The sequence below is a fragment of the Mya arenaria genome, chromosome 2 (genome assembly GCF_026914265.1).
Source record: "Mya arenaria isolate MELC-2E11 chromosome 2, ASM2691426v1".
Taxonomy (NCBI): domain Eukaryota; kingdom Metazoa; phylum Mollusca; class Bivalvia; order Myida; family Myidae; genus Mya; species Mya arenaria.
In genome coordinates, this window is record NC_069123.1 from 6,023,799 (window position 1) to 6,045,673 (window position 21,875).

Here is a 21,875-nt window from a genome sequence, read left to right on the forward strand (position 1 = left end):
AAATTTGCTTCAAACATTCCTCGATATTAGTTTATAAACTCACAAAGATTTCTATATAAGGCAATCTTTATTTTTTTTCCTAATACGGAGGCGCTAAATCATTCCCAGCAAAGGCGTAATGGCCGGGTTGCCCTTATTGATTCAAAGATATTACTCCATTCTTTGAGTTAATTTCCAGCCGCCTAGCGCCGCAACTGGGAAATCGCATTGAGAATGTTTCCAAATTCAGAACTGATGGCTGAATGGTTTATGACCCTTCAATAGCTTGGCTGACGTGTACGTGTTGTTTTCTGGCCAATTCATTTGTTTTTGTACGGGGGAAAGTGGGAAAATGTCAAATGTTACATATGGACAATCCATTAATTAGTTAATTAGTAATAATCTGGACTCATGAATCATGAAACGCTCAGCAATCTTTTTTGAGTGTAGCCCATCTGAAACCTTTTGACAACAATTATGAAATTATTTAAGTGTGCCATGTGGTTTAGAATTAAAATATTTGGTAAAACAAGTAATACTTATTGTATTTACGACCCAAGTTTTTACACGAGCGCTCCATAACAACAGCAATCTATATGAGAGAGAGAGAGAGAGAGAGAGAGAGAGAGAGAGAGAGAGAGAGAGAGAGAGTAAAATTTCAATCACGAGGATAATGGGTGATGTTACCGTTTCGTGCCATGTTGGCACGGACCACGTTCAATAACTTGCTTACGGTAAAAGTAAATAACGTTATAATTTATCCGCATAGTTTTACTATATATTTATTCTACTTGGTGGGACAAGAAAAGCTCATACTTCTGGTCAAACGGCACTTCTGTTTAGAGTTTTTCACTTGATGACATGATAGCATCATTTATCGGTAAGGCTATTTTGATGCGTTTGTGGTCTCTTTGTATTTTTGGTTGTGGTGTTTTGACGTTTGTGTCTCTAGTTTATTGTCGTTTGCAACAACATTTCAATAATATTGCCAGACAGAAATTTGTGGCGCCCGAGTAATGCATTCTATTACAATTATTTAGAAAACAAAATAATATCACGCCATATAAAGGAAACTCGTACTGCTGTTCGCTAAACGAAAAGGCATGAACTGATTTATTTTCTTTTTGCCTGTTTTTGCACGTGCTAAAGACTTCTTTAAATGTCCAAGCCATAACCGTTGTTTTGATAATTTGCTCTTTGGCGGTTTGTGCTTTGATTTGAAAAATCGGTAGGCGGAACTATATACGCAAATATTTTGATGTGACAAGATTTTTGTTGTCTACTAGTATCCTGTGGTTTATCCTATGGTCTCCAAATGTTGAATACCCCCCGATCATTTAAATCAAAGCCGCAAAGACGCCAACAGAGCGACGTCAATTATTCATACATCTAAGTGTACATCTGCTCTTTCTGAAAATATCATAACTATCAAGTGCAATGCTTTCATCACTTGATTCTACGTCACACTATTTTTGGTCTTCATTTTAAGCAAAAAATTGCCTTACGACGTAGCATATATGACGTAATTTATCACGTGGTATACTCACACTGATCCACACCCTGACATTACCGTGGCTGATCAAAATAGGAACCCTATACCTGAACAATAGCTTTGCACGTAGGCGATCATTAATGTTTAGCATTTTAGAAAGTATCAAAATGGCAGAAATCAGCGTAAGACAATAAAACATGCTGGAAGACAGTAAATCCAAATTAACTTAATATGGAATTTATGCCAGCGATTTTCTCCAGACATAGTCATTATTTTCTCAATCAATGGTAATACTAGATTTGAGAACAGTGCCGTAATCGTTAAGTTTTTTTGCATTGATCCAATCGCATAGCCGAGTTTGAACGGTTATTTCTAATCGGTTTACAGCAGAATTGCCAGGTCGCACCCAGAAAGACGCCATGATTGCAGCTTGCTAATTTAAAAGACCGAACAAGATTATTTAGGTTATTGGATTTCATTTTTTTCAATTAAAATGATATTTGTGGCGCATGATTAATACGGTTAGTAACTTTTTGCGAACACAAATTAAACATTCAGTGCATAATAGACATAAGAACATAATTTTTGTATTATCACACGCGACCATCCCCAACCTGACAATACAGAGGCAATAGAAAATAGGACCCCTGTACCTAAACAAATAACTTTGCGCGTAGACGATTATTTATCTTTGGCATTTAAGAACGTATCAAAAGGTCAGAAAGCATATTTAGACAATAACACTTTGCTGGAAGACATTACCTTCTACATTAACTTTATATGGTATTTATGCCGGAGATTTCCTTCAGGCATATTAAATTTTTTCTCAATCAATCACAATACTAGATCATAAAACAATGCCGTTATCGTGAAGTTTTTTATGCATTGATCCGATCGCATAGCCGAGCTTAAACGGTAAATTCCAATCGGCTAACGGTAGAAAAACCAAGACGCACCAAGAAAGATGTAAAGATTGCAGCTTACTAATTCAAATGAGCGAAAAAGGATGATAAGTATTTACTGAGAGAATGGGCATTAGACTTCGATAAATGTCAAAAGCACTACCAGTGATTTTGATAAATTGGAAAGTGGAGATCATCTTACATTGTAAAAGATGTAAAACTATGGACGTTATTGTATTGGTGACATGCTTGATACGTTGTCTACTAATATAGCGAACTTCCAATGCTTTTTAAGATGTGGAATGGACCTTGTCTCTTAGTAAGATCTAGCGCGACACCGATGCTAACAAAGCGATGTCAAATATTTGGACAAGTGAACATACATTTGCTCTTTCTGGCAGTATCGATCATCAACCACGAGGAGCTATGGAATGATGTCCTTGCTTGTTCCTATCGGACACTATTCTAGGGAATAAAACTTTTTTGCATGGCATATGTAATTAAGATTGTTTAATGAGATTTCGTCATTCACTTTCAGATTCCTTGCATACACTCATAAAACGTTTATTCTCTGCAATGGTAAAAAAGTATGTTTTTGAAATCTCAGACAAGATTCTAAATGATACTTCAGACAAATGTTTAAACACCACTTTTTCAGTAACCTTTTTAAGAAATTTGTACGATATATTTCCTCTAGACATATTCATTATTTTCGCCATAAATGGCAATGCAAGATCTTGGCAAAATGCATTCATCGTGAAGATTATTTTTGTATTGATCCGATCCATAGTCGAGTCGGGACGGTAGGTAGTACAACTGGGAAATCGCACTTAGACAGTACAGACGTACATATTGCTGCTTGTATAATGAAAGAACGGACAATGACGACAGGAATAAAATGATGTTGTTGTTTTTTACTGAGCAGATGTCGATAAATATAGAAAACTGTAGATTCCGCGAAATGAACTATGTGCTGTTATGTGGTAATCTTTGACAGTCCTGACTAATAATAAAACGTTTTTGGAACGACGTAGGTGATTTCTTTGGTAACACATGTTCTGTGTGGTATTTTTGTTTTCATATGGTATATAGCATGGTTCCCAAATTTTGATTGATCTCCACTATCTAAGTATTATCCTGCGAGGCACAGACACGAAAGATGCGACGCCAAAATATTTGATCATGTGTAGATATAAATCTGCTCTTTCTGGCAGCAAGAATGAGGTGCTTTGCAGGGGCGATATTTTGTTTCATTTTTGTCAAGAAAATTCAAAATTGTACATTAGTTTGTTTTTGTTTGTACGATTTTCATTTGTTAAAATAGCACTTAAATAAGATTTTGTCAAACTCCTAAAAGTTACAAATCATTTGGATATATTGATAAAACGTTGACTTCAAAGATAATTATAAGCTCGTTCGTCTTATTTGATGAAATTCGCCACCCAATGTCTGTTCTCTATCTCATAGATATTTCTTTCAAGTTCCCATATTATAATTCTTGACTATAAGGTGTTATTTTCACATTTCTCATTTGCAATATCATTTATGGTATAATTAATGCCATCTTGGTCGTTTTTGCAAACACAATTTAAATACTGAGTGAATAATTAACATACACGCACAATGTTGGTATTACGCGACCATTCCCATCATGACAAAACTGAGGCAATTGAAAATAGGACCCTTGTTCGTAAACAAATATTTTTGCGCGTAGACTTTTATAAATTTTCGATGTTTTAAAACGTGGCAGAAATCGACTTAAGACAATAACACTTTGGTGAAACACAATACATTCCACATTAACTTTATATGGAATTTATGCCGGAGATTTCTTCCACGCATATTCAATAGTTTCTAAAACAATGGCAATACTAAATCATAAAACTATGCCGTTATTGTGAAGTTTTATGCGTTGATCCAATCGCATAGCCGAGCTTGAACGGTTATTTCCAATCGGCTAACGGCAAAGAAAGTACAGTAGACTTATATAAATGTCAAAAGCTTTACCGGTGTTTTGATAAATAAGCAAGCGGGGATCATCTTACATTGTAAAAGATGTAAAACTGTGTACGTTATTGTTTTTGCGTCATGCTTGTTTTGTTGTCTACTAAGATCGAATGTTTTATCAAATATTGTTAAGATGTTGAATGGGCCTCGTCTCTTTGTATGATCTAGAGCGGCACTGATGTCAAGCGATGTCAAATATTTTTCCAAGTGTACATTTTCATTTGCTCTTTCTGGCAGTATCGATCCTCAACCACAAGGAGAATGCATTATATTTGTTGTTGTTTTTATCTTGACAGCATTCAAGGACACAACACCTTTTTGTTATTTGTAAGAATGATATATTAACGAGATTTCGACATTTTAAAGAAAGGGATTACTTGGATATATTTATAAAACGGTTCTTAACGCAGTTTTATGTAATATTTTATTAAATTACTAGCACAAATTCTGAATTTAACTACAAGTTTATTTGATATCACATAATGTTTGACGGTTCGATTATGAGATGCTATGAGATTTTGAATTAAACGAATTGGTAAATAATAAGAACGAGCATAGAAAAAACCCCAGCTAGTTTATTTGGCCAAACCTATTTTAAGTTCGTCAATCATTTTTAATTTGACCTTTGGACTCAAAGCAATAACATTTTCTATAGTCGAACATAAATATAAGGCAAATTAGTAAGTATCACAATGGCAGAACTCAACTAAAACAACTACCACTTACTTAAGGACGACATTACTATAAAGATTCACAAGGAAGATACATATGATATATTACTCTCTATAAATGGCAATACTAGATTATAGACCAATGCCGTGATCGTGAGGTTGTTTCGGTATTGATTCGACCGCATTGTTGAGCTTGAACGGCTAACGGCACAAATGCCAATTGACATCAAGAAAGACACACAGATTGCTGCTTGTTAAACTTACGTAACGAAAAAGGATAACAAGTATTAACTTATGTCTTTTCCGGGGAGAATGTGCAGTAGATTTACATAAATGTCAAAAGCATTAATCTAGGTGCTGTTATTTGGAAATTTTGTAACCCGTTATAGTCCTCCTTAACTGTAAAATATGTAAAACTACGTATGTGATTGCTTTTGTAATATATAATATATGTTTTAAGTGGTCTATTTATACTCCTGCGGTCAACTATAAGGTTTCCAAATCTTGAATGACCTCCAATATTTTTTTCTGTGCGACACAGACATGAACAATGCGATATCAAATATTTTTGGGCATGTGTGGATACATATGTATGCAATGCTTTGAAGGAGTTGTCTTTCTTTTCATTTATATGAAGAAAGTCCAAAATTGAACAGATGTTTGTTTTATCTTCGATTTCAATTTGTAAGGATAAGAATTGAATCTGATTTTGTTAATCTCTTTCAATTACAAAGATGTTTTGATATATTGATAAAACGTTTATTTGAAAGATAATTATACAATCGTTTGTATTTGATGAAATTTGCTAACAAATTAAACCTCTTTTCAATGATATTTCTTTGAAAATTTTATTTAATTCTCGTCTGTGAGGTGTTACTCAGGTTTCAAAACTCTCGATTAAAATGGTAATTGTGGTGGAAGATGATCAAGATCAGTAACTTTTTGAGAATAAAAAATAAACGTTTAGTGTATAATGAACATACGGAGCATAATCTTTGTATAACCTCACTCCACTATCCAAACGCTGACAATACCGATGCACAAAGAGGGCCCTGGGTCATAAAACAATCCATTTGCGCGTAGACGACCATTATTTTTTGGCATTTAAGAACCTATCCAAATAAAAGAAAACATCTTAAGACAATAACACTTTGCTTGAAGACAATACCTTTTACATTTACTTTATATGGAATTTATGCATGAGATTTCATCTTTATTATTTTCTCTAGAAATGACAATACTAGATCATAGAACAATGCCGTAATCGTTAGGATTTTTATGCATTGATGCACTCGCATAGCCGACCTTGAACAGTACATTCAAATCAGCTGGAGAACTGCTAAATCACATCTGGAAAATAGCAAATATTGCTGCTTGTTAAAGAAAAATAATGATCATCATGAAATAATGCCTTTTCCCAGGAGAAATTCCGATACATTTGGATAAATAACATAGGCACTAACTTTTTTTATAAATTGACTGTGTTTTGAATAGAAAAGGTCCTAATAAATTGTGAAATATATCAACTACGTACGTTATTTCGTTGGTTTCACACATATTTCGTTTTCTTAAAGCATCGTGTGGTCAATCGGTACATTATTGTTTTTGTTTTTTGCTTGTTTTCTTTCAGTTTAGAATAGCCTCAGAATCATAATAGATCTAAAACGGCAAAGACGCCAACAAAACGACGTCAAATATTTGGTCAGCTATGGAAACATTTGATCTTTTTGGTAGCATCCTTGACCACTACGAGCTATGTAGTAAGTGTTCTGTAATGTTCTGTTTGTATGGACATGATTTGGGACTCAACACTTTTATATCATTTGTAAGAGTTGTTTTCCGATGAGATTTTGTCAATCACTTTCAGGTAAAAGATGTTTATGGAACATAAAAACACGCTAAATTTAAAGCAATTGTGCAATCGATGTTCCTATTTCATTTCATTCGAAACCCAAATTCTAAATTTTACTATAAGAAGAGTTCATACCTTGTTAATATGCATCTCGACGGTGCAATGATAGATTTTAAATTGCATCTGAGGTAAATAATTATAACGATCTATAACTAATTTTCTGCAAAAAAGAAACTAATCTCAGAGTATTATAGTTAGCACATCAGCCCAATCCTGGCATTCTTCTTAAACAAGTGTCCATACTTTGACAATACATGTACCGGAGCAATTACAAAAAATGACGCTTGGACCTAATCAAAATAATTGTGCGAAGGTGAACATTAATGTTAAGTTCATAACACAAGTTCTCAAAATTTCATATTTTTGCTTAAAGACTACACTCATCATTTACTTTCAAACATGTTTAATATTTTCTATTTAAATGACATTCTAGATCATAGAAGAAGGCCGTAATCGAAAGGTTGTTTTAGTATTGATCAAACGCATTGCAGAGATTGAACGGTAATTTGAAACAACTGCCAAATCGCATACAGAAAGACGCTTGTTAAACGAACGTAATACAAAATAATGAAAAGCATGAACTCATGTCTTTTTCTAGGGAAAAATGACAATACACGTTTTCATTTTTTGTTGATGAAATTGTATGAACGTCCTACTTTATTTAGTTCGCTGTAATTTTTTCTTACCACAAGTTGATTTCATAGCTTAACTTTTCACAAGCTTTCCGACGGTGATATGATACGTTGCCCACACACTTTAAATATAAAAAAGTAAATAATTAGAACGAGCTATAACCTTAACAAAAAGTATATGAATAGTATATGAGGCAAAATCTCAAATAATTTTACGCGAGCGTCCTCGCAAAGCAAATGCAAAAATGACCTTTAAGACCAAAACAATAACTTAGTGCGTAGGCGACCATTAATCTTTAGTAAATGAGAAAGTTCTCAAATTGTGACGTCATCTTAAGGCAACCACACGGACTACCGTCTGCAGTATCTTTCACAAGGAATATTAATCATATTCTCAATAGATTGCAATTCAGGATCATATAGAGTAATGCTGTAATCGTGAAGTTTTTTCTGTATTGATCCAACCGCGTGAGCAGTAATTTCCAATTGGCACAAATGCCAAATCGCATTCAGAAAGTCATGTAGGTTGTTTCTCGTTAATTTAAAGAACGAAAGAGGATGATAGGCATGAAATAAGGTTTCTTTCTGGGGAGAAACAGAGTTTCATAAATGTCAAAAGCACTTTTGTTGGTTTTGATATATTGTAATATGACTATTAGGATGGTGATGTAATATGGAGATATGATAAGGCAGATGCTTGTTTTAGTATTAAGGGTTTGATATTCATGATGTGGTTTATGGAATAGTTCGATGAAGGAACATTTTAATGACTTAGAATGGGCGGAGTGAGCCTAGCTCAAAATCTGACGCAGTGATTGTGTATCGGATGATTGGCCCTTAAATCACCTGCCAAAGTTAAAATTCTTAATGATTAAGCCTGGTACTTCATGATTGCCTATCTGCCATTTCATTGGCTGTAAATGTAGGTTGTATTGTAAGGTATGGTTTCCAAATTTTGAATTACTCAATATGTTTATAAGATCTAGAGCGTCACCAACGCCAACATAGCGAGGTCAAACATTTGGACAAGAGAAGAGCATACGTCTTTCTGAGAGTATCGATCCACAAACACGATGAGATACGGAAAGAGTTTCCTCTGTGTCTTTTTTGTCTAGACATTATTATTGTTACCAATAATTGTACAGTTATTTGATTTAAAGAACGCTTATATTGTTTAGTCATTGATAATAATAATAATTATGAATATAATGATAATTATAACAAAAGAAATAATAATAATTAATAATAATAATAATAATAATAATAATAATAATAATAATAATAATAATAATAATAATAATAATCATAAAAATAATAATAATTATAATTATGCATCAAAAGGAAACAAAATATCTCAAAATAATGACATGGTACTTTTTTAAAACCGTAAATATGAGCAGTAAAAAGACAAGCCTAGCCACAAGCAATCCCTACGAAAGGCAAGGCAATATGTTACCAAACTGACTAACATTGCCTTTTGAAATTGGCGATTTAAATCTTAATTGAATCAGATGGTGGTCCATATTTAAATGTTTATACACATAAAGGCTGCGTCCTCAATCCCTCTACCCCAAAGCCTCGTACCTGTCATTGTGAAGACCCCCACCAAGAGACCAATGTTACGACCAGCCAACATCACATTCTCGGAGTTGGCGTCCGACCCCGTCTGCTTGGCCTTCCGTCCCGCCCATATCCCGACCGCCAGGATGAGCAAGTAAAACACAATAATGGAGATCAAACCAGGGATGTGGATTGCCATGGCGACACCTGGTAGTCACGTGGTCGTTTAGTGTTTCCAAGCTTCACTGTAAATGTACACCAATTCATTTAATTAACATGCATATGCTTCTATGCTTTATAACATAAACAGTTATGACCAGGGCTGGTATAAATTATTCAACTTAAGGCAATTTCATGGTCATACATCATTGACTTCATTCACTTTATTGGTCAGTTATGAATAACAGGTAATCCGATAGCTACATCGTTCTTTTATCCGATTAAGATCAATATTGAATACCAGACCTGGACACCGGAACGGTTTGACGAAAACACAAACATTTTCCCGCCTGAAATCTTAGAATCCGATTAGTAAGTATTGATAACCATCCAATTATGTAAACGCAAAGGGATTGCGTAGCTTAAGTTTATTGTGAAACTAATTCCTTTCTGGGGTTTCACAAATACACTGAAGTCCTATCACTTATTTCATTTCCGGCTTCCTGATTGGTTTTACTTTTAATATTCTCTTATCGGATTATAGATTTTCTGGCGGGAAACCATTTTATGTCTAGTATTTTTAATTAAAGTGGCCCCTACATATTAATACTTTGTTTTTCTCTTGCATAATAGTATATTATTTCCTAAGACGTTTGTCTTTCACGAAAAATTGGTTTGTCACATCAGGTTTTTTAAATACGGATTCAAATGAGAAAGGTTTTTCACTTAAGATTGCAGTCAAGCTCAGTGGTGGTTTTCAATACTAGTGTTCAACTTTAAGATGCACTATTACTCCAAAGTAAGATTTACCATATTTAATACAATTGTTTTGATATAGCAAAAAGAATCACTAAATATCGAAAACAATGGTTCTTATGAAGGGAACTGCGTTGAATTTGAAAGGAAGAAGCAGAAAACACGTTAATTCTATCTCATGAGGCGATAGTAGATCACAGTAAATCTTTTAGCATTCACCAATCATTTAATATTTTTGCGTTTTCTGCTATTAAATACACGGTTATAAACTTGTTATCAGTAATTAATATTTTCCATAAATGCATTATTTAGTTAGTAATTGAAAGTTAATCACTCAAAATTAATGTTTGTTAAACATGTATATGTATTTAAAGGCCGGGGTAATAGTATAAAAGGCAGACAGTCAGAAAAATGGCCACTTCACTTGACCTCACAGAGCTGTCTGCTAGTACAGACTGCCAGTACATTTTTTCAAATATACAAATAATTAACGAACAAAAAAGGCTAAAATTTGCAAGATGGTTCATTAAATGTATCAAAAACATATTTTGTGAATTTCAAGTCTCTCAAACAGTTATAAATACAACTTTCAATTATTTTTTTTATAACTGTCAAACAAATTCAAATTTCCCAGCAATGTTGATTGACAGATCTTGAAAGTTCATGACCCTCTAACAGCCAACTGAATTTCACTACCGATTCCTGTTTACTACAGGTTTACTATCATAGTATGAGGTTGTAACTGCCATATGGTGGGAAACATCCATTATCTGGGTTGATATATACTATCAAATGGCTTATTGTAACAAAATTCGTGAAGTATTGGTCATGGTATACGAAACTTTATTTATCTAATCTCAAATGAGAAACCAATGGACGAATTATTATGTACCACTCTATCCTGAATGATATAATACCACACGCCATGTGAATGTTTACAATCAAAACTGCTGACCAGAGCAGACCTCATAAACCCGATTAACCACGCCTCCTCTGCCAAATAGGCTTTATTGCTGTCCGGTAGGATATTTGGGGTCAAGCACCCCGGCCTTTAAATAAGAGAGTCACTTTAATTTTATAGGAATCCATCATTGAATTCATTCACTCTATTGTTCAGTAATTAATAACAAGTAATTCGATTAGCTACATCATTTTTTTGATCCAATTAGGACAAATATTGAATACCAGTCCATGCCTCTTCTATTTTCAACCAAAGGTTTTTACACACAGCCTTAGGGATTGAGTACACAAACCAGATATTTAAGACCCCATATCGTTTATAATAGTTTCATAGGTAGAAAAAATGTTTTAAAAAACCTGAAAAGGAGAAATATATTATAATTTAACTTTTTGGGTCTTGAAATATTGCAAATAAGGTCATTTCACGTCTGAGTTTTATTAGATTAAAGACCGCAAACTGGAATAACATTATCTATAATTATTTTACGGCCATTTATTTAACATACAAGTATTCAGCAAGCAATACTCTTTAAAGTGATACAGAATAAATGTTATCGTTATTCGCTATCTGGAAGATTTTAAGAGGTGCAAACGATTTCGACTATGGAGTTTTGACTGTATCTTATTTGAAAGGGCACTACTTCCCGATAACATATACTTAGTAGATTCATTGTTAAAGGAATGTTCTTGCTAATTGAAATGAAATCGTACATGAAATGACATATTTTTACCATCTTTTAAATGATACCAAGACAAACCTAGTTGAGATGCTATTATTAAATGGGATGTCAAATACTAATGAAGTTATTTTCAAATACAAACAAATACCTCAAAACCGAAATGTTTATACCATGAAATGTTTGTAAGGGTTGGGGTTCTTCCCCAAAGAAAGTTTTCTAGTCCGAAATGGTACATTTGTAGACTACTTTATGTATTTCTTTCTTCGAGATCGACATTAAAAGTATACTTGGACGATTTAAAGGGAGGGGGGGGGGGGGTGTAGAGGGGTGCGCTCCGAGTACAAGCCCCCCTGCCCCTTAGTCCGCAATGCAGATTGTGGACGTTGCAAAGCTACTCTAAGGCAGAGTTGCAAGACCATACATGTATATTAATATATAGAGGATAATGTTTGTTTCAATTTCAGAGCTTAGTATATTTTACCGAGTGAGCATCAAAAGTTACATTTCGGAAGTAGCGTAGAAAGAGTGACATATACGAAATTGAAATTTTTACTTTTTGAAAAGGTAAAAATTTAATATTTTTTTTAATTTTCCGCTGATATAATTTTTATAAAATACTGTAAAGCACATGATAAACTTAACATAAATCGCTGAAGTCTAGAGTCTACATCATTATGAACAATCCAATGGGACTCCCATGTTTATATACAAGTTCAATTCATTTTCCCATGTGGCGTCATACAGTCAGATTTATTGCCAGACCTCTCTCCCTTGTCAGACAGAATTGCGCTGTATTGTGTAAGAGTTTATGCAAATACCATATTTCAAAATCAGGTTTATAATGCAGTTATAGAGACTTATGTATAGACAATCAATACAACCGTGAGGGCGCACTAATGATTAAGAAATGATGTATCTCATTAGGTCTGGAACCGTAAGAAAATGACATCTGTAACGCCGCTAATGAGTACAAGCACTTCTGTTGTTTTTGAAAGCTATTCACGTTAAAACTATATCAATTTTTTTTTTAATTGATCAGTAATTATCAAGCCGATTTCAGACCGGCGTTCTCGATAATAGATGATATGTAATGATGAAAAGTACTTATAGACTACCTTTGTATTTCACCCAAAAAGTTAAACTCTGCGTGCATAGATCCAAAAGCTGCATTTGATTCTTTAAACAGAAATTTGTTATGGTTAAAATCGGAAAATTATTGTATGCAGGGAAAGTGTTTTAGCGTTGAAAAAATATGCATGAAAAGGCTTAAAGTTTCGTTCGAGTAAATGGAACATGTTCGGAATACTAACAATGGTGTATAGGGGTCAGACAAGGTTTATCTCCTTTATTGTTTTCATACTTGAAAATCAGGTTCATAAGGCATTTATAGAATGAACTTATGTTTAGACAATCAATACAACCGTAAGGGCGCACTAATAATCAAGGGATAATGAATCTCATTAGGTCTGGAGCCGTATAAAAATGATATCTGAAATACACATAAAGAGCACACGCACTTAAAGCTGCACCCTCACAGATTGACAGTTTTGACATTGTTTTAGTTTTTATCTAAGAATCAGCTGATTTTGGCATCAGTTCCTTCAAATCAGTCATATAACTCACAATAGAACAGATCTTAAGTGTTTGGGAAACAGCCGAAAAATTCAACTTCCTTAATTGGTTAGTAAAACTTTTAGCGACAAAACATCAATTTCGACCTTAAATATGAAGAACTGCCATCTAATATTTAGTCAGCCTTCTTATAACATCGGTTTCAAGACATATACGCAAACATTCGCTCATTTAAAGACAAAAACATTGAGTGCATTGAGTGAGGGAGCAGCTTAAAGCGATACAATATTTTTTTCTAAGTTCAATTGAACGGAAAGTTACAATGTTTTCACACTAAAAAATGGCAAAATCAAGATTTTTTTTATAAGATAATTTTGTTGACATTTTCTGTTAGAAGTTTTATGAATGCGATCCCTGTGGTAAGGTAATGTGAGTTATTGTGTTAGTAAAAGCTTCTTACCATACAGAAACATTCCAAAGTCCGGTTAAGGATAAAACATACAGAAAAGGAAGAAATACACAAGTCGTATTGTTGGCATTTCTGACAGCCATTAATGTCACTTTTCAATTTCTTCATGACGTCGTATATTTCGTCTGGAATTATTTCATATAAATATTTCATTCCAAGATCAATGAACATTCATTTTGTTAGATTTCAATTACCCAGATAAGGTTTTTATTATTGTCTTGTTGTTTACTTTAACAAGCTTTCTGATTCGATCAGCAAATAGACGCTCAAAACCTCTGTGTAATTGGGTTTGCAGAGAACGGAAATGTGGGTGTTTAAATGCAGCTTTTTATTGTAACAATGTCATTGTATTAGAAACTGCCTGGAACAAAAATTGCTTTCTTTTCCTCATGTTTTATTTGATAATGTGGGTTAAACAGTATTAGTTTATATAAACATTAGAAGATAAAGAATACAAAAATTAAGCATTATCAGACTTATACAAGTGAAAACTCCACTTAAACTTCACGGAGAATGCATAATTGAGAAAAAAGCTTAAAGGTTTTACAATGTCTAGTCTTTGATGATTTCACTTATGTTCCAAGCCTTCAATGCTTACAGCGCCATAGTGTTACAAACCGCTTGAAACAAAAAGAGTTTCTTTTCCTTAAGTAATATTTATTCACTTCATAAAGGCTCTACGTAAATAGGTTTAGCGCAAGTCCTATGTGCGTTGTGTAAAACACTTTTTTGATATTTTCTGGCAATCCGGTTCAATGCCTCTATATCAATAGACGACCATGTGTTCAAATTATTACATTAAACCTGTACAACAGACCTCTTTTGGTTGATTAGCCAGGTGCTTTACGAATTGGAGCTTCCTTTTCTACTAAATGACAATCACACATGTATCTGTATGGCAAAACCAGTTACAGTTTTGTTCTCTCTTTAATACAAACACAGGCATACCATAGACAAATTGCAAATATATCAAGGATCATTGTGAGTAAATAAGTATATTAAATGTGTGCACAAGATGCCTGGTTTAATTCTTATTTCTAGAGTATCCTTAATGACTTATATTTATGAATATAGAGCGAAAGAGGTTATAACTCTAGAGCGGTATATATTGTTATGAACAATCAAAAGTGCCTACTATGTTTCTACAAGTTCAAATCATTTTCCCATTTGGCGTCATCCAATCAGATATATTGCCAGACCACTCGCCCTTGTCTGCGCTATATTGTGTAAGAGTTTATGCAAATTCAATATTTCAGTTAGGTTTATAAGGCAATTAAAGGAAATAATGTGTAGACAATCAATACAAGCGAGTGGGGCACTTATAATCAACGGATAATAAATCTCATTAGGTCAAGATACATAAGAAAATGACATCTGTAATACCCCTTATGAGCACAAGCATTTATAACTGCTCTCTCACAGAGGAAGTTTTGATATTTTGGTAGTTTTTATCTCAGAATCACCAATACATCCAATTTAGTCATATAAGATAACTCACAATATAACAAATCTCAATTATTCGGGGAAAAAAACGGCCGAAAACTTTAAGTTCCTTTAAGCATAAGTTAAGCTTTTAGCCACAGAACATGAATATCCGATCAAAAATATGAATAACGGCGATTTAATCTTCAGACTGCCTTGCTATAGCCCTGTTTTCCAGACATTTTCGCAATAATTGGCTCATATGAAGACAAAACAGAAAAGGCATGTCAAAAACGGGCACTCTGTGAGGGTGCAGCTTTAAGGCAATACCAAATTGTTTCTTCGTTTAACGTTAGGTTCCAATTTCAAAACCAATCAACACGGCAGGACAAACAAACAAATTAAAAAAAACAAGCACATATATTTAACTCCCTTAATATACATCAGCCACTTCGGAAAAATCAATCCGCCATGTGTAAAACTTTATAAAAAATATGCAGATTCATACATTCATAAAGGATTAATAATTATAGTATAAACTACTTTTAAGTTTGCTTTATGACTTGTTCACAAATACATTTTTCCAATTTAATATATTTCTGATCATTGTTGTGTTTTCATTTGGCTAAATAGCTACCAAACAGTGGACGCTAAACATGATATCAAGTCGACACGGCCTACCATGTTCAATAATCCGTATACAAAGATTGAACACACGTTGTATTAACCGTTGTTCGACTGGAGCAAATTCCGAGAGATTCTTTTTCAATGAATGCTCTTGATTTATGTGTTTCATCAAGCTACTTAACGACCTGGCCAATGACGCGATGAGTCGTCTTTTCAAGATAAAATGTGTTATTTCTCGAAGAAGCGTAATTTGTAAGCATGTTAAGAAAAAAGGCTTAAATTAAGGCAATTCATATGCATGGCTCATTGGCAATTCGCTTGCTTTCTTTTTTTTTTTCCAATAAACATCTATTGATAACGATAACACAAACTGTACCGACTATTTACTAGTATTAAATGGTCAATAAATTTGAAAAGAAAGGATACGAACATAATTTGAAATTACTCAAAGTAAAATGTTTCCTGAAATCCCTAAAATTCCATTACGATAGCAAAACAGTCTAAGATTTGAAAACAGTGACCAACATGAAATTGATATTTTTTTACTTTTTGAAACAATCGCTGTTAAATCACTATAAACCACCGGAAAAAAATAACATAAATCACACAGAGGTTATGACTCTAGAGTGTTCTTCATTGTTATGAACAATCAAATATGACTCCAATATTTCTACAATTTTCAATTTATTTCCCCGTGTGGCGTCATTTAGTCAGATGTTATGCCGGACCTCTAGTCCTTGTCAGACAGAATCGCGCTGTATTGTGTTTATTCTTATTCAACATTCTCAAATCAGGTTTATAAGGCATTTATAGAGAATTATGTGTAGATAAACAATACAACCACGAGAGAGCACTAAAATCAAGGGATAATGAATCTCATTAGGTGTGGAGTCGTATGAAAACGACATCTGGAATGTCCCTAATGAGCACAAACACTAAAAGCTGCACTCTCACAGATTGACAGTTTGACATTTTTATCTTAGAATCAGCTGGTTTTGGTACCAATGCATTCAATTCAGTAGTGTTAGATAAACCCCAATATAACATATCTCAATTGTTCGAAAAACGGTCAAAAACTTCAATACTCTTACAGAATTAGTAAAGCTTTTAGCCACAAAAATCAATTTTCGACATTAAATATGAAGAACTGCGATATAATCTTTAGTCAGCCTTTTTATAACTCAAAAATTGGCTTATTTTAAGACAAAAATAAAAAAAAAATCAAAACGGGCACTCTGTGAGAGTGCAGCTTTAAGGCAATACCAACTCTATTCTGCGTTTAACCTTAGGTTCCAACTTTAAAACCTACGAAATCGGCAGGACAAACAAACAAAACATGTAGAAAAAAACAAGCAGACACATTAAACTCCCTTAAGATACATCAGGCGCTTAGGAAAAAGCAAACCGCCATGAAAACTTATTAAGTAAATGTGCAGGCGCATAAACTTCTGAAGGACCAATTCGTATGGTTAATAAAATACTTTTAAACTTGCTTAATGACTTGTTCACTAAATACATTTTTCTAATTTAATCTATTTCTGATCATTGTTGTGTTTTCATTTGGCTTAATAGCTACCGAACAGTGGACGCTAAACATGATATCAAGTTGACACAGCCTTATCATGTTCAATAATCCATATACAAAGACTGAACAAACGTTGTATTCACTGTTGTTCGACTGGAGCAAATTCCAAGAGATTCTTTTTCAATGAATGTTTTAGATATGTTTTTCATCAAGATACTTAACGACCTGGCCAATGACGCGATGAATCGTCTTTTCCGGATAAATTGTGTTATTTTTCGAAGAAGCGTTATTTGTAAGCATGTTAAAGACAAGGCTTAAGGCAGTTCATAAGCATGGCTCATTTTTTTGTTCTTTTCAATGTATGCTTGAAAGTGATTTTTAAAGATATGCAATTGCAATTGATCGGAAAAAGCGCTGAACTATATGCATTATTGTACTATAATGTGTCCCAGCCCTTGATCTCTGACGTTCCATAACGATAACAAAACAGGCTAAGATTTGAAAACAGTGACCAATATGATATTGATATTTGTAATGCTTGCAACAGTCGCTGATAAATCTTTATACACCACCGGAAAACAAATAGTAAACATAACATAAATCGCACATAGGCTATTACCTTAGAGTCTACATTGTTATGAACTATCAATCGTAACTCCCATGTTTATACAAGTTCAATTCATTTTCCCATGTGGTGTCATCCAGTCAGATTTATTGCCAGCCCTCTCTCCCTTGTCAGACAGAATTGCGCTGTATTGTGTAAGAGTGTATGCAAATTCAATATTGAAAAACCAGGTGTATTAGTCAATTATAGAGAATTATGCGTAGACAATTGATACAACTCTGAGGGCGAACTAATAATGAAGGGATGATGAATTTCATTAGGTCTGGATCCGTATGAAAATGACATCTGTAAATCCCTAATGAGTACAATATCTTAAGCTATTCACGTTAATGCTTTAATAATATACGTCTAAAATTTGGTGAGAAACATGATTAGACCGACGTTCTCGGCAGAAGATAATACGTTCGTATTAAAAATGCTTATAGACTGCCTGTATACTTTAGCATCAAATTATACTGCGCGTGCATAGACCTTTAATCTGCATTTGATTCTATTAATAGAAATTTGTCATGTTTAAAATTGGAAAATTATTGTATTCAGGGGGAAAATAGTGTTGTAAACAAATATGTATGAAGAGGAAATATGTTTTGTTCAAGTAAATGGAACATGTTCGGATTACCTACAATGTTGTATAGTGGTAAGAGAAGGGAAGGGGTCGTGTCCTTTTTTGGTTTCATATTCCAAAATCAGATTAATATATCATTTAGAGAGGATTATGTTTAGACAATCAATACAACCATGAGGGCGCACTAATACTCAAAGGATAATTAATCTCATTAGGTCCGGAGCCGTATGAAAATGATATCTGGAATACACATAATGAGCACAAGCACTTAAAGCTGCACCCTCACAGATTGACAGTTTTGACATTGTTTTAGTTTTTATCTAAGAATCAGCTGATTTTGGCATCAGTTCCTTCAAATCAGTAATGTTAGATAAATCCCAATAGAACTGATCTCAATTGCTCGACAAAAGGCCAAAAAATTCAATTAACCACAAAACATCAATGTTCGACTTTAAATATGAAGAACTGCGAACCAATCTTTAGTCGGCATTATAATAGCACTGGTTTTCAGACATTTATGGAAACATTGGCTCATTCTAAGACAAAAGCAAAAAGAAATGTCAAAATGGGCACTCTGTGAGAGGGCAGTTTTAAGGCAATGCCAACTGTATTCTGCGTTTAACGTTAGGTTCCAACTTCAAAACCTACCAAAGCGGCAGGACAAACAAACAAAACATGAAGAAAAAACAAGCAGATACATTAAACTCCCTTAAGATACATCAGGCGCTTAGGAAAAAGCAATCCGCCGTGTATAAAAACGTGCAGGCTCATAATATTTCTAAAAGAATAATACTCATGGTAAAAAAAAACTACTTCAACGCTTGCTTTATGACTTGTTCACTAATTACAATTTCCAAATATAGTTTATTTCTGATAATTGTTGTGTTTTTAATTGGGAAGGCGATAGAGCTATCAACCAGAGGACGCTTAACTTGATATCAAGTTGACACGGCCTTATCATGTTCAATAATCCATATACAAAGAACGAACAAATGTCGCATTCACCGTTGTTCGACTGGAGCAAATTCCGAAAGATTCTTTTTCAATGAATGCTCTTGAATTATATGTTTCATCAAGCTACTTAACGACCTGGCCAATGACGCGATGAAATGTCTTTTCCGGATAAATTGTGTCATTTCTCGATAAAGCATCATTTGTAAGCAAGTTTAAGAAAAGGCTTAAGGCAGTTCATATGCATGGCTCATTGGCAATTTGCATGATCTTTTTTTCTTTTCAAAGAAATATCTATTGACAACGATAATATGAAATGCACCGATCATTTACTAGTTTCAAATAGTCAATGTCTTTGAAAAGAAAGAATACGAACACAATTTTAAATTATGCACAATGGAATGTTTGTGCTAGAAAAAATAAAGTTTAAGGATGAACTATTTTATGTTTTATGTGTTTGTATTTTAATTCGTTTACATCGAGCCGCAAATATAGGCAAAACCGCTTGAATGAGCTATTTTTGAACCTAAATGAAATGATCATATATAACTTCAGGAAAAGAAAATATTTATGTTTCAAGCGGTTTATAACACTTTGACGTTGTAGGCATTGAAGATTTACTTTTTGTATTTAATTCGGGATTGTTGGGATAAGGGTAAGGTTGTGCACACAATCTTGTTTAGTTACCCCCAGTAAATTTTCATTTTAGTGACTGTTCCAAGGCGGTACCTAACAATCTTTGATAGACACACCATTTTTAAAAAAAATATATATGTACTGTGTTTTGTGCTGTTGTTTCATGTTTCTGGTTTGTGATTTTTTTGTTTTTATGAGTTATGTCTTTGGCGTTTACCCTGTGCCGGTAAACGGGATTTATGTTAAAACGTTCGGCAACTGAGCTTGTTGCTGTATTTTTTTCCTAAAAATATTGGAACCGAAATGAAATTATCAAAAACTAGATAGTGTAAACGCTTTTAGCTTTCTTCTCAATTACTTCAATACATTTCGACCAACATTATGCATTTAAAATAAAATATTTATTGCATTTTCACTTGTACTGGTTTGATTATCCTTAATGTCTATAATATTTATCTTGTACTGTTTATTTGAATTAATATTCTTTAAACAAAATTATTAACTATTAATTGAGGAAAGGGAACTATGTTTTGTTCAAATCCTATGACGTTGTATTCATTGAAGGCTGCGCTTAAACACCCACATTTCCGTTGCCTGCAAACCCAGTCACACGGTGGTTTTGCGTCTCTATTTGCTGATCGAATCAGAAAGCTTGTTTAAGTAAACAACAAGATAATAATAAAAACCTTATCTGGGTAATTGAGCGCTAACAAAATGAATGTCCATTGATTTAGGAATTAAACATTAATATGAAATTATTCCAGGCAATAAATACGACGTAATGAACAAATCGTAAAGAAACATTTGTTTCTTCTTTTCAATGTATGCTTTAAAGTGATTTTTAAAGACATAAAATCGCAATTTATTGGAAAAAAACGCACTAGACTGTATGCACACGTAAGGTCATATCCAGAATAATGTCGTTGATATTTTGACCCGTCCCTGTGATTGCTGACGTTCTATTACAACAGCAAAACAGGCTAAGATTTGAAAACAGTAACCAATATGAAATTGATATTTTTTATGTTTGAAGCAGTCACTGATAAATCACCGGAAAACATTTAGAAAACAAAACATAAATCACACAGAGGTTATGACTCTAGAGTGTTCTGCATTGCTATGAACAATCAAATATGACTCCAATATTTCTAAAATTTTCAATTTATTTCCCCGTGTGGCGTCATTCAGTCAGATGTAATGCCAGATCTCTCTTCCTTGTCAGACAGAATTGTGTTGTATTGTGTAAGAATTTATGCTTATTCAATATTCCAAAATCAGGTTTATAATGCAGTTATAGAGAAGTATGTGTAGACAATCAAAACAACCGTGAGGGCGCACTAAAAATCAAGGGATAATGAATCTCATTAGGTGTGGATCCGTATGAAAATGACATCTGTAATGTCACTAATGAGTACAAGCACTTAAATTGTTTAAGAAAGTTATGCACGTTAATACGAGTAAATATACTTTTAAAGAATGTTGAAAGAGATATTTTGATAAGTAATTATCAAGCCGATTTCAGATCGACGTTTTCCAACAGAAGATAATATGTGAAAAATGCTTTTAGACTACCTTTATGTTTGACCTAAAAGCTAAATTTGATTCTATAAATAGAAATTCGTTATGGTTAAAATCGGAAATATGCAGACATATTTTATTTAGGAAAAGTTGTTTAGTGTTGTAAATAATATGTATGAAAAGGCTAAAAGTTGCGTTCGAGTATATGGAACATGTTCGGATTACTTATAATGTTGTACATGAGCCAGACAAGGA

The 21,875-nt window shown here is 33.5% G+C and overlaps 1 protein-coding gene across 1 annotated transcript in view; it reads right to left on the reverse strand.

Annotated features, from left to right (window-relative positions):
* The window catches only part of LOC128218177 (high-affinity choline transporter 1-like), an 84,424-nt gene that overhangs the window by 15,791 nt on the left and 46,758 nt on the right, over window positions 1-21,875 (reverse strand). Inside the window, exon 3 of the mRNA XM_052925761.1 lies at window positions 9,180-9,400. Within this exon, the coding sequence (XP_052781721.1) occupies window positions 9,180-9,354 (175 nt within the window). The 5' untranslated portion in view covers window positions 9,355-9,400. The remainder of the gene's footprint in view (window positions 1-9,179; window positions 9,401-21,875) is intronic.